Source organism: Drosophila mauritiana, chromosome X (genome assembly GCF_004382145.1).
Source record: "Drosophila mauritiana strain mau12 chromosome X, ASM438214v1, whole genome shotgun sequence".
NCBI classification, from domain to species: Eukaryota; Metazoa; Arthropoda; class Insecta; order Diptera; family Drosophilidae; genus Drosophila; species Drosophila mauritiana.
This window is the reverse complement of record NC_046672.1, coordinates 19,461,569-19,474,912: the sequence shown is the minus strand read 5'-3', so window position 1 is coordinate 19,474,912 and position 13,344 is coordinate 19,461,569. Positions and strand designations below refer to the sequence as shown.

At 52.3% G+C, this 13,344-nt stretch overlaps 5 protein-coding genes across 6 annotated transcripts; 3 read left to right on the top strand and 2 right to left on the bottom strand.

Annotated features, from left to right (window-relative positions):
• The first annotated feature begins 77 nt into the window (after positions 1-77).
• On the top strand, positions 78-5,763 carry LOC117148821 (exportin-5). The gene is made up of 2 exons (XM_033316468.1): positions 78-692; positions 786-5,763. Exon 2 carries the CDS (start codon positions 813-815, stop codon positions 4,536-4,538), a length of 3,726 nt encoding a protein of 1,241 aa, XP_033172359.1. The 5' UTR covers positions 78-692; positions 786-812; the 3' UTR covers positions 4,539-5,763.
• A 418-nt stretch (positions 5,764-6,181) lies between these two features.
• Positions 6,182-7,695, top strand: LOC117147232 (actin-related protein 10). Its single transcript, XM_033314043.1, has 3 exons — positions 6,182-6,359; positions 6,420-6,572; positions 6,623-7,695. The coding sequence occupies exons 1-3, from the start codon at positions 6,289-6,291 to the stop codon at positions 7,536-7,538; spliced, it is 1,140 nt and encodes a 379-aa protein (XP_033169934.1). The 5' UTR covers positions 6,182-6,288; the 3' UTR covers positions 7,539-7,695.
• A 109-nt stretch (positions 7,696-7,804) lies between these two features.
• Positions 7,805-8,841, bottom strand: LOC117147234 (protein transport protein Sec61 gamma-2 subunit). Its single transcript, XM_033314046.1, has 2 exons — positions 8,735-8,841; positions 7,805-8,341 (listed from the first exon to the last, which is right to left on the bottom strand). Exon 2 carries the CDS (start codon positions 8,317-8,319, stop codon positions 8,113-8,115), a length of 207 nt encoding a protein of 68 aa, XP_033169937.1. The 5' UTR covers positions 8,320-8,341; positions 8,735-8,841; the 3' UTR covers positions 7,805-8,112.
• A 470-nt stretch (positions 8,842-9,311) lies between these two features.
• On the top strand, positions 9,312-10,959 carry LOC117147233 (pyridoxal phosphate phosphatase PHOSPHO2). The gene has a single exon (XM_033314044.1). It carries the CDS (start codon positions 9,493-9,495, stop codon positions 10,423-10,425), a length of 933 nt encoding a protein of 310 aa, XP_033169935.1. The 5' UTR covers positions 9,312-9,492; the 3' UTR covers positions 10,426-10,959.
• Positions 10,960-11,363: 404 nt separating this feature from the next.
• Positions 11,364-13,318, bottom strand: LOC117148039 (CCR4-NOT transcription complex subunit 9). 2 transcript variants are annotated; one of them, XM_033315216.1, is made up of 6 exons: positions 13,121-13,315; positions 12,783-12,955; positions 12,342-12,716; positions 12,072-12,266; positions 11,923-12,014; positions 11,364-11,860 (listed from the first exon to the last, which is right to left on the bottom strand). In XM_033315216.1, exons 2-6 carry the CDS (start codon positions 12,846-12,848, stop codon positions 11,692-11,694), a joined length of 897 nt encoding a protein of 298 aa, XP_033171107.1. In that variant the 5' UTR covers positions 12,849-12,955; positions 13,121-13,315; the 3' UTR covers positions 11,364-11,691. The 2 variants fall into 2 exon arrangements, with proteins under 2 accessions (XP_033171107.1, XP_033171106.1); XM_033315215.1 differs by having other exon boundaries at positions 12,342-12,955; positions 13,121-13,318.
• Between the last annotated feature and the right edge of the window lie 26 nt (positions 13,319-13,344).

The following is a 13,344-nucleotide window of genomic DNA, read 5'->3' as shown; positions in this document are numbered from 1 at the left end:
TTGAAGAAAGGACTAGAAACCGGCACTTGCAGCCTGGCAACTTCAACACCAGCAGACTGGCAACGCTGCAGAATTGCAAAAATATTGCGCGAATTTCGTAAGCAACTCAACCGGCTGTCATTGCATTTTTAGTCAACACGATATTAGCAACCTTGAAGCGTAATGCCTTGTATCAAACAAATTAGACGTATATAGCTCCGAGCCGAGCTCCTAGTACATACAATAGCAATAATACGATCTGGCAACTTCCGTGCGCCGCTTGTCAACCCTGTCCCGTGCGATTTGCTGCACATTGTTCTAAAACAACCCAGCCGGAAAAGCGGTTTCAGCAGTGGTCTACTTTATATGCGACTCAGATGTGAGAGACCTGACTCGAGGCTGTGTTTCAGGCAATAGGCGCTACCCAGGGCGATCATCGGTGCCCACAGGCAATCCCAACCAGAGCACCAACACACCAGAATCCCAGCTCACGCATTTCGCACACGGAACAGACCACACAACACACAGCACATAGCACACACGCACACAGGTAGCGGCAGCTATTCTAATCTTCCAAAACGTTGTCTGGCTCGCGGGCAGGCTGGCTGGCTCCACAAAAGCTTTGGTCACAGACAAGGCACGAAGAGATCGCGGCGGAGATCGAGAGGCTAGGCGAGAGTTGGGTTTCGAGCGGTGGGCAGGGGCAAGCAGAGGTGAGTGGAGCACATGGCGCCTGTTGCAGGAAGAAGCCGCACCCAGGCAATTCACGCTTATGTTTCAATTTCAATCTAACGCAATGCCCACAGGTAGACACTAGCTAGCTAGCGAAAGCGATGTCCCAGCACGGAGGCACCGAGGCTCTGGCCGCCGAACTGGCCTCGGCCATTGACCTGGTCATGAACCCGATGACACAGCAGCAGGCGCGCCTGGAGGCCTACATGGCCTGCGAACGGTTTAAGGAGGAGTCGCCAATGTGCGCCCAGGTGGGCCTATTCCTGGCCAGCTCGCCGCAGTCTAACCAGCAAGTGCGACACTTTGGCCTGCAGCTGATCGAGTACACAATCAAGTACCGGTGGAACTGCATTACGCACGAGGAGAAGGTGTTCATTAAGGACAATGCCATCAAGATGCTGAACGTGGGCGTGGGCCCGGCGGAGGACCGCTCGCTGCTGCCCACGAAGGACGCGCTGTCGCGCATCATCGTCGAGATGATCAAGCGCGAGTGGCCGCAGCAGTGGTCCGATCTGCTGCCGGAGCTAAGCCAGGCCTGCACCAAGGGCGAGGCCCAAACGGAGCTGGTGCTTCTGGTCTTCTTGCGACTGGTGGAGGACGTGGCCCTATTGCAGACAATCGAGTCGAATCAGCGGCGCAAGGACATGTACCAGGCGCTAAACAACAACATGAACGACATCTTTGAGTTCTTCCTGCGCCTGGTGGAGCAGCATGTGACCGCGTTCCGCGAGACAACGCGTCTGTGCAACTACAACACAACGAACGCGCACAGCCGGGTCGTCGAGATGGTACTGCTCACGCTGAGCGGCTTCGTCGAGTGGGTCAGCATCCAGCACATCATGTCCAGCAATGGCAAGCTGATGCACTTCCTATGCATCCTGCTCAACGACAAAGCATTCCAATGCAATGCGGCTGAGTGCCTGGCGCAGATCACGAACCGCAAGGGCCACACCAAGGAGCGAAAGCCGTTGCTCCAGCTGTTCAACGAGGAGCCGCTGCGCTACATCTACCAGGCCAGTCAGATACCGGCCGACCCAAGTTCCGCGCTGGCCGTCGAGCAGCACCACAACTTCCTCAAAAAGTTGCTGCAAGTGCTGAACGGCATGGCGCAACAACTGGTGGCGCTTTGGGGCAAGGACGACGCCACGCAACGACCAGTGCACCTGGAAGTCCTTCTCGAATGCCTATTGCTGCTCGTCCAGCATCCATCGCTGGGCGTCTCGCATGGGTCGGCGCTCATTTGGCAGCTGCTGCTTAAGCATGAGCCCTCCTCCAAAGACTTCGCCATGGTCAACTACATTCCCAAGCTCATCCACACGATTGCGCCCAGGATCGTGAAGCTGCCATATCCTGCCTCCACTAGCTCGCCTGCCAGCCTCTCCACGGAGGCCTATATTCGACTAGAATACGATAGTGAAGAGGAGTTCGCGCTATACTTCTTCCGCTGCCGGACCGACTTCCTTGAGATTTTCCGCCTGGCCACCCTGGTGCAGCCGTTGATCACGTATGGCTACTGCGAACAGTGGCTGCAGCAACGCCTGCGAAATGCGCAGGCTGAAGCGGACGCGGAGGTCAAGAGCGGCAACGTGTCGTGCAGCGTGCTGGATCCAGTATACCTGGAATGGGATGCACTGGTCAGTGTGTTGGACGGGGTGCTAAGCCGTATACTCCTCGTGGCGGAACGACCCTCTGTGCCGGCAGGACTGCGACTCTTGGAAGAATGCCTCAAACTGGAAACAATCAACCCGCTGACCTACTCGATTCTGCTGTCCTGCATCTCGGCCCTGTTCGTCTTTCTGAGCATGTCCGCTTGCCAGATTACGGTGACCAACTGCGTGGCCATGAGCGGGGTAAGTCTGTTGCCGCGAGTGCTTGACAAGATCTTCCGAGCTCTGGTGATGAAGCCCCCCAATGAACTGGAGAAGGTGCAGGCCAAGTCCGCTAAGAATCTTCGACGACACGCCGCCTCGCTGCTGGTGAAGCTGGCCCACAAGTACCCGCTGCTACTGCTGCCCGTTTTCGAGCAGATCAACGGCCACGTGGAGCTCTTGCTCAAGGAGCCCGGTCAGCATCAGCTGTGCCGTTTGATGCGCACCACGTTGCAGGAGGCGCTCATCCTAATCTCGAACCATTTCTGCGACTTCGAGCGGCAGACGCTGTTCATCGAGCACATCGTGCAGGACAAGCGGACCGAGTGGCTGGCCTTTGGCGATGCCCTCAAATCCCCGCTGGACTTCATGAGCTTCGTTGGCCTGGACAAGCCTCCCAGTTTCGCCGTGGAAGGAGCTGCCACGCTCCAGAACCGCTCACGTCTTTTGGACGCCCTGCACGTCGTGCTCGGCGTGGTCAAGCGCTGCACCTGGCCAGACGATCCGGAGCGCGCGCAGCGCGGAGGATTTGTCATTGGCTGCACGGAGCTGGGCAACCCGATCTGCCGAAACCCGGCCACCAAGCACGTTGTGCCACTGCTGTCGCACGTGCTGAGCTTGATGCGTGTGCTAAATGAGCTGTTTGCTCCGGAGGCTCTGCACGCGCTCTCCGAGGGTTATCGCGGAATCCATGCGATGATGGAGCACGAGAAGAAGCTTCTAATGGGCATATGCGCTCTGCCCACCGACCCCTTGGACACGACCATCCGCAGCGAACCGACGGCCTTCGAAAAGATGCAGACCTTCATGATGATGGTCACCGAGGGCTGCTACCATCTGATGGGCTCAGCTGGACCATCGCTGGGACGCGATCTGTACCAGCTCATGGGACTGTCGGACGCCATTGTGACGAATGTGTTCAGCCGCATGGACTTGGTGCCCGATTACCGCCTGCGCCCAATCATAAGGGTCTTCTTCAAGCCCTTCGTCTACTCGTGCCCGCCCAGCTTCTACGACAGCGTTCTGGTGCCGCTCTTTGCCCACTTGGCGCCACTGATGTGCGAGCGTCTCACGCGCCGCTGGATCTACATCGCCTCGCTCTACGAAAGCGGCCAGCTCGACGGCGAGGTGAACGACACGCAGGAGGTGCTGGAGGATCAGCTCAATCGCACGCTGACGCGGGAGTATCTGGACGTGCTGAAGATCGCGCTGGTGGGCGGCCAGATTGGGGCTGATCATGTGGCAGCTGGCGCCAATGCCAACAGCAATTCTGTGGCCATGGAGAACGAGGAGCACTCGATGGACAGCGCACCGCAATCGCGAGCAATCCAGACGGCACTGCTCTCGGACATCATCAGCGACTTGGGCGGCAAGCTGCTGCGCAACGGACTCATTGGCAATTACGTCCTCATGACTTTGTTGAAGGCCATCGCCTGGAACGACGGCATGTGCAGCATGAAGGCTGTCAACATCGCAGCGCCCGTGATGCGTTTCCTGGCCGCCGAGAAACTAATGGACGAGAACAAGGCCGTCACTGCCTTCACCGCCGTCCTGCAGGGCATGCAGGTGCACGGTCAGCACGAGGCCAACCAATCGGGCCTGGTGACGCTGGGCGTGCAGTTCTACGAGCTGCTGCGTCCGCAGTTCCCCATTCTCAGCGAGGTGCTGCAGCATATCCCCAGCGTGAATGCGGCCGACATTCAAAAGTTTGACGAGAAGATCGCCGTGGCGCCCGCCAAGGGCAACAAAGTGGATCGCGCCAAAAAGGACATCTTCAAAAAGCTGACCGCCCAGCTAGTCGGACGCAGCGTGAACCAGTTGTTCCGGCACGAGGTGCAGATAGCCAACCTGCCGCCCATGCAGTCGCACAAGGCCAAGGGAGCCATGGGCACCACGGCGGACATCATGGATAGCAATCAGAACGCGAGTCTGGCCAGGCTCTTTGGGCCGGAGAAGTGACAGGGAGCGCAGCGGAAGCCGAAAACGAGATACACAAACGAACAGAATAAGGATAGGAGAAGCAGGAGGAGGCGTCGCAGCGGAGGCGGCGCCACCAGTGACACCACCTCGGTCCTGGTCGAGGACCGGGATCAGGAGCACGTCGAGACCACGGCCACCTCAGCTGCCAAACTAGCGACGACTGAACTGAATGTAACTGTAAATTAGCTTAGACGATGAGTTCGCACTCCCTCGCCCGTGTCCAAGCCCATGACCCAGTCCTTGTCCCAGTCCCATTCAGATCTTACACCTACTAATTTATTTATTTTAACATCTAAATTTAACGCGCAACCGCAATGTAACAATTTTCATTGAATTTGTCTCATGCGGCCATCGCCACCGCATCGATCCGAACCGTTTCCCCCAGTTTTCGGAGGAAGTGACTCGTGGTGGTGACTCGTGACTTGTTAATGCTTTGTTATTTATTATTCGAAATTTGTTAAACTTGTTTGCTCAAAGGAACTACTAGAATCGCCAGTTAGCAATACTCCGGCCCACAACCGTCAATCCGCAATCCTTAGCCCTCGTCCTATGGCCCCAGGTCCCAGGTGCTTCGCAGAGACGCCAGATGCCCCTTTTATACATAGTTAATTAATTAATTATTTAATGAATTGTGCTTTCCCCGTTTTGTATAGTTACCTATGCGCAGGCATACTGTAATTTATATAACTGTACACATCTATAATTTGAAGGAATATTTCTGAAATTACGCTTAGGTTTAGTTGATAGGCAAAAGTTATTATTATATAATACATCAAATTGTATATGATCACACATCCCGCGCCGCGAATGCATCATGCATTATGCAGTAAAATAATTATAGCCCAAAAACACACCAGGATACTAAGAAAAAATAATGAAATCGAAGCGGTCGACCGTGCAAAAACACAAATCGAAATAAGATAAAGCAGATAAATTTGAAATAAATTTAAAAATTCAAAGTGGAACCGACTTGTTTTAATAATACGCAATATAATAATTTCAAACGGGAGGATATCCTTGCAAGAAAACATCACTGTGGGCGGCAGTTAATTTAGAGACGAAGCGCACCCGAGGGAGTTTGCGAAATTATATTATACAGAAGTTGTTCTTAAGATTTATTTTATTTTATTCTCGTAAATCATTCGATTATATCGTTTGTTGCATTATTGAAATCTATGAATAAAACTACAATTATTAACTCCGAGCTCGCGAAATTATCTTCTAAAAAATTGAAACAGTTGAGAACCGATTTGTCTGGCTTCAATTCAATTAAGTAGTTATCTAAAGTTTCTTATTGTTTTGCCAACTTACTGAAAAGCGTACATATGTGCACTGCAATAAACTAAAGTTAATTTGATATTATTTGTCCGTAAGTTACGAACTGATCAAGAACAGATTTCTTAAAAACAAAATAATCCACTGGCACCAAATGATTCCGAGATATTTTTAAAATTGTATCTTGTTGGGTTTTGAAAGCCATAATTTGACCAATTAATCAATAATTTCAATGTATTTCAAACCAATAAACACAGTTATAGAAATTTCAAAAGCTCATCAGTGAAACGGATGCCGTTAGTGGAAACGGGGTGTTTGCTCGCTACATCGTCAATCGATGATTTTCGCACACCGATAAATTCTTGGCTTGGCCAAAAATTAAGCGAACTGCACAATAAATAATCCATGGTCTAGTCGGTTCGGCCAGCAGAGGAGCCAGCAGACAGCGGCCAAGATGCCCATTTACGAGAGCGTGATGCAGGAGAAGCCGCCCATTGTCCTGGACATTGGCACCGCCTACACCAAGTAAGCAAGCGCCAATGATTCGGCGAAAGTGGTATGAAGTCATCACTGCACCCTTTTCAGGCTGGGATTCGCGGCGGAGGCGTATCCGCGCAAGATCATGCCCACGGAGGTGGTGATGACCACGACGGGGATCCGGAAGCGTCTGTTCGACTACGAAACTCCGGAGGAGCTGTACGATCAGCTAGTGGACTTTCTGCAGACGATCTTCTTCAAGTAGGTGGCTCGGTGGCTTTGGCTTCTATTGCAATGTAATTTCCTTCAAGGCATCTCCTGGTCAGCCCCAAGGAGCGCAAGTTCGTGCTGGTGGAGAACGTGTTCGGACCCACTGTGCTGCGTGAGACCTTGGCCCGCGTGCTCTTTGTCCACTTCGACGTCTCCTCTGTGCTGTTCGTGCCCGTGCATCTCATTGCGCTGTCTACGCTGGCAGTGCCGACTGCCCTGGTGGTGGACGTCGGGTACAGCGAGACCAGCGTTATGCCCGTCTTCAGCGGCGTGCAGATCATGGGCGCCTTCAAGGATCAAAGCTACGGAGGCAGCGCCATCCACGCGGAGATCAAGCGGCAGCTGGTGGAGAGTGGCGTTAAGGAGAGCCTGCTAACAGAGAGCGTGCTGGAAGACATCAAGGTGCGAACTTGCTTTGTGACCACAATGGAAAGGGCCAAGGCCCGCGCCAACGGCGGCGAGGATCAGCCGACTCCCGCGCCAGACGTGGACTACATTGTCAGCGACATCAGCGATGCGGTCATCCAGGTGCCTGGCCTCCTGCGGGAGTCTGCCTACGAGATCATGTTCGAGGCCAGCAACGAGCGGGACAGCCTGCCGCACCTGATCCTGCGCTCCATTCTCGACTGCACACTGGACGTGCGACGCGCCCTGGTCGAGAGTGTGTTCCTCGTGGGCGGCGGCTCTATGGTCCAGGGTCTGCTGGCCCGCCTCCGCCAGGAGCTGCAGCATCTGCTCACCGAGGATCCGTTCTACGCCGAACGCTTCCATGGCGAGCTGCAGTTTAAGTTTTTCAATGCCGTCGGCAAGCAAAACTTCACTGCCTGGCTGGGTGGAGCCTTGTGCGGCGCGACGGATCTCATCCAGACACGATCGCTGGTTAAGGAGACGTATCTAAAGAGCGAGCACGTTCCCGACTGGAGCAACCTGTGCGATAATAGGCCAACAGGATCGTAGACTCGAGGGAAGTCCCGGAAGATGAAAATATGCATGCTTCGGCGGTACTACTAAAACTGCTTTACCAGTTTTACGCGTACTAACTTACTTTTGATTATTCTGTTATATATAAGTATAAAATATTTACGAAATATAGGCTAACGAGCATTAAACGAACTATTGATTGTACGTTTTCTGGATATCTAACACATTTAATCTTGGTTCTATGAAGATGGCTGTTTACCAGCTTCGGTCACCCACTCATTCAAGCAATATAAAGAATCTCATTTGTACACGGAAAATCAGGTTAACATTTATTAGCGGGGCGCACCCCAAACAAATGCTATGAAAACGTGTGATTCCTTTTTACAATTGAATCTTATTAACTACTTGTTCATGCACTTCAACATGTGGTTGTGAATGGAATATCGAAATATTGCAATACGTTTTCGCATATGTGTAGAATTTTGTTAGAAAGGCATTCGCTGAATGCACATGGTCCATACATATAATGCATGTTAACTAATCGAAAAAAAACGTTGATCTGATGTATGCTATAATGGATGATTGGTGGATTCCTTGCCACTGAGCGCGTTTAAGAGCCCACGATGATGTTGTTGATGGGGATGTGTATCAACTTAACGAAGAAGCCGATGAAGCCCATGATGCAGAAGCCAACAGCAGTGGCGATGGCGATCTTCTGGAACTCCTTGCGGTCGGGCTTGGTGCACCGCTTGACCAGACGGATCGAGTCCTTGGCGAAGGCGCGTCCCGGCTCGGCAAACTTAACAACCTTGTCCATGTCTAGTCAGATATTGGGGATTCTGCAACGAAAGCGAAGGAAAGTGCTAATCAGTAAAAGGTATTCAGCGCTTTCACGGCAACGTCAGCGCGACGTGGCAAATGGTTGGGCGACGTCGCAGGTGAAATCGGGTTGCCCATTTCCCCATTTCGCCCAACTAGTTATCTAGCTATCACAGCTCCGGCAGGTGTCAGCGGCTGAAGTTCACCATTAATGTCTGTGCCCGCAATCGCTTTGATTCACCAAATCAGCAGGATTTGGTGAAGAAACGGGAAAAAGTGCAAGGTCGTCCACAGGCAAAGAACGGGCAAATAGACCTCTGCTGCGGGTGCTTGAAAGCCACTCTTCGCCCATTCACTATTTTAATTGAAAAATTGTCCGAGCGCAGCTGAAAATCAAACAAGCAAACACATACCTCCGCTTTGATTCAGAATTTCCAGCTAAATGAGACGATTGTCGACTGCCGCGTAGACCCCGTTATTCGTATGTGTTTGCCGATGACAGCTCCACGTCGGCTGTCAAATGCCAGGGCTACGCTACACTCGGGCCGTGCTGTCAGCCGTGGCAGAGATTCCAGCTTGGCTATTTTGCAGCTGGATGCTATGAATGCTTCGGCATGCTCTGGAATGCTGCAAACGTTAGCTAGTTTGTAGCCAAATTTTATTATATTCAAAGCTCAATTTTTGTTTACATTCTTTAACTATTTGTACGCGTTCGAGAGTAAACATCTCATATCGTTAACAAGCGGATAAAATGTGAGTTTCAATGAATTTCACAATATCAATCTAGGTAACTGGCTGAATTTCAAACAAAGATCTAAAAATTTATTCGAACGCAGGGAGAGTGCGTTATATTATTTCATTTTCAACCAAATATCTACATTTGATTTATATTGAAGCAAATCGAAATTCCAATAGGAAATAGATGTTATAAAAAGAACAAGAAACAGGACTTGCACCATTGCATTTTTGTGGTATATAATCGGTATTTCCCACATCCAAGCGCACGCACAACGGTGTTTGCGCCCAGGCGAACTGGCATTTAGCATCGTGGGCGGCGCGGACACACTAGTCCTCGCACCGAACTCGAACCCGAACTCGCTCTCCACGCGCTCTGAGCGCATCCATAGCCGGAGCAGGAGCGGAGCGGAGCGGAGTGGCAGCGGAGCACACGATGTCCTCGAACCAGCAGCAGTCACCCGCCGCTGTGGCCGCGGCCGTGGCCAGCTGCAGGCTAAGGAAGCAGCAGCGCCGTCGGCTGGCGGCCTTCGACTTTGACCACACGATCGTTTCCCAGAACACGGACACCGTGGTGCGCGACCTGCTGCCCACGGAGGTGACGAGCGCCAAGGTCAACGAGCTGGTGGAGAACGATTGCTGGACGGAGTACATGGCCGAGGTGTTTCGCCTGCTGCACGAGCAACAGGTGTCGGAGGCGCGCATTAGGGACACCATCCGTGGCATACCCGAGGTGCCCGGATTCGTGCGCCTGATCAAGCACTTGGCCAAGCGGCTGCACTACGACCTGATCATCATCAGCGACTCGAACAGCGTCTTCATCGACGAGTGGCTGCGGGCACACAACCTGGCCGATTGCTTTGTGGCCATCTTTACCAATCCGGCGGAATTCGTTGCCTCCGGACGGCTAATGGTCCGTGCCCACCACCAGCAGTCGGACTGCAAGCTGAGCGCCAGCAATCTGTGCAAGGGCCGAGTGCTGGAGCACTTTGTCATCGAGCAGGACCTGCGGCGCAGCATACGCTATGACCACGTCTTCTACGTGGGCGACGGCAACAACGACATCTGCCCCGTGCTGCGGCAGCGGGCGTGCGACTTTGCCTGCGCCCGCAAGGGGTTCGCCATGGAGAAGCACTTGCTCCGCAATCGCAGCAAGTTGAAGCTGCGCGCCCAGCTGCTGATCTGGAAGAGCGGCTTCGATCTGATGGACCAGATGCTGGCACTGCCGCAGCTGAAGACCCCCCAGCTGCAGGGCGATGGGGAACAGACGGATCAGGATGCGGATGCGGATGCGGATGCGGATGGCAAAGTACCGGAGGTGGCACGTCGGGCGTCGGCAGTTGCCGGGCCGACCAAGTCGCCCAACTAAGGTGGCATGTGCTCGCATTTGGCACCGGCACGAGTAAGTAGAACGGGTAATCCTCGAGAGCGACGATTGCCCAGCTGCAGGATTGCCATCGCAAAGGAAGCTGTTTCTTTGCAGTTTTGGACTGTGCTGCGATGGCAATCATGCGGTTCTACGATGCCAGGAGTACTCGTGAGGGTCCCAAATGCGTAACCATCCATCCCGATCCCATCATCCCCATCCAGTTGTTGCATCATGTGGTCTGGTCTGTTCTTTAATTGATCCGCTCGCCACTTCGTTGCACTGGCCGTGCCAAGTGGACTGGGTGGATCTGTACTTGTATTTGTGTGCCGGGACTTTACCTGCGAAACAATTTGTGGAAATCCAAACAGTACAACTTCGGAGGTGTGCCCAGGACTCGAGCCGTCAATTTGTGCTGCGGCTGTTAGTGTTTATTCCATGTGTCTATATTTAAACCTGTTGTAATTGAAGCTATTGCAAGCTGTATATGAGTGTCCATATTATATGCATTTGAGTGTGTGTTTTGCCGTTACTGCACCCGCTGCATTTCCATTTCCTGGGTTGGGCTGGGCTGGAGCACTGGGTGCTCTTGGTGCACACCACGCGACCTAGAGCGGGACAGCAGCATGCCAGCCGCGCGGCCAGGAGCGGGACGGGGATAGCAGCAGATGCGCTTTCTGCGCAATTTCCTCGACTTTTGTTTACACCTCGATGCGATGGATGGATGAGCCATTTGACTGATTGTGATGATCAGAACTTACTTATATATGTATATAGAGCCTATAGGAGCCCCTACTAACAAATATACACAAGCAAATCCGGACAGAAGCCCAAAAGTCTGCAGCTAAAGAGCCACTACTTAAAGAAATTTCTGGATTTTTGCGGGATTGTTAATATCCTCTGTTAAAATATGGATATTATTGAAATCAAACACGCGCAAATATATCGTATCGTCTTTATTGGCTGTCAGTGACAATCATAGTATTAACATGAATTTATTTTTAGTTTATGTAGTAGTTATTATATTACAGCTCTGCTTAAGTCGACTCAGGCAATCCGCGTGCAAGCTTATGAAATATGTATGTGTGTGTATGTATGTATGTGCATGTATGTATGTATATGCATGTATGTATGTATGTGTATGTATGTATGTTTGCATATGTGCATGTATATTGGGTCGAGCAGTTAATTAACAGTTTGGATTATTCATCGATAGTTGGACGTTAGAATGGATAATAATATGGTGTTTGGGGCTGTCGCTTCCACTCCCTAGGAGCCCAGTGGCGACATGCCCATCTGCTGCTGATTGGCGCCGAGCTCCAGGTTCTTGAGCAACATCTGCAGCCACTGCTTGGTGGACTTGTCCTCTTGCAGGCACACCGCGAAGGTGCCGTCACGCAGCTGATCGGGCAGACACTGTCCCAGGGCCTTGCGAGCGCTGAAAGAGTCAAGGCCAGACTTAAGAGCCGAACGATAATTAACTTGCCCGCCAAGACTTACCGTGTATTGTCCGAGAGACGGAGATAGCAGCGCACCACATGCTTCAACAGCCGGGCGCATGGATCCTTCGACAGCTGGATGACCATTTTGCCCTGAAATCGATAGAGACCCTTAGTCAATGTACGAGGCTACGGAAGAGGGACACTCACCAGGGTGATGGCCACGTGCGAGAAGCGTTCGTAGGTCTGGCAGATGTACGACAGACCCGACTCATCGAGCAATATCTTCTGGATGATGAAAGTGGCTACGGTCTTGCTCAGCTCCGATCCGCTGTCCATGATGCTCAGACAGAGGGGCACGATCTCGGTGGTCAAGAGAAAGGTGATAACCTCTTGTTCGTCGGTCTGCGGATAACAGTAATAAAAAGAAGACAAGTGCATTAGTACGTTAGGTGACCTCTGGCCTTGAACTTAACCTACCTTGACCAGAGCGCCAATGACGCCCAGACTGGTCAGGCGCAAGTACTCGAAGGGCCTGGTCTTGGACGTGGTCGATAGGAAAGGATACAAGTAGAGCGGTATCTGGGCCTGCAAGAAGGCCGTGCGAGTCTCCGGGTGCGAGGCGACGCACTGAAGAAGCGCCAGGGCGTTGCACACGCGGTTCGACTGGTGGGCCGTCAAAGTTGGAGGCGTTATCGATGGGTATATGTTAACGATCTCCTGCAACAGGGCGCAAGCGGTCCCGAAGCTGTTCCACAGCATGGGGGCCAGATCGGTCTCGCGCTTCTTGCTTAGCTCGAGCAGAGCGGTTTCACGCGTGTCCGGATGGGCCAACTCATTGATCCATTGGTACACCTGGCGGGCGAAAAGATAAATGGTAAAGCTGCGAAATAGCACGCGTTCTTGCCGACATCGGCTTACCTTCTCCTGCTCGGTCTGCTGCTGCTGCTGCTGGGGATTCATATGTGGACTTGGCTGAGCACTCATCGCAACGCTGATTTCTGCGTGTTAGCTTGAATAGATTTGGTTATGAACTGACGCCGCTGCGAGCAATGAACTTAGTTAGGGCGAGAATTCGCTGAATGAAACGGGACCTGCGAAAAGGAGGAGGTGTAACTAGCAATTTGGCGTCGATTTCTATTGCCGGACGCTTAGCTCGCGCGAGAATTCGCTAAACGGAACGGGGCCTGCGAAAAGGAAGAGGTGGCACTAGCGACTTGCCGTCGATTTTTTTCAACGGACGCTTGCAATAGACTTACCACGGGAGAGAATTCGCTGAACGGAAAGAGCCTGCGAAAAGGAAGAGGTTTAAGTTGGCGTCGGTTGCGGTTATCGATAAAGTTGGCAGAAAATCCTTTTTGCGTTGGTTCAAGTCTAATATGATCGAAAACAAGTGGCGAAAACCAGGACTATTATTTTGTTCCGAACAGTGTGGCCAGATGCTGTAATGCTCAGTTGCTCGCACAGTGACACGCAAGCGCGC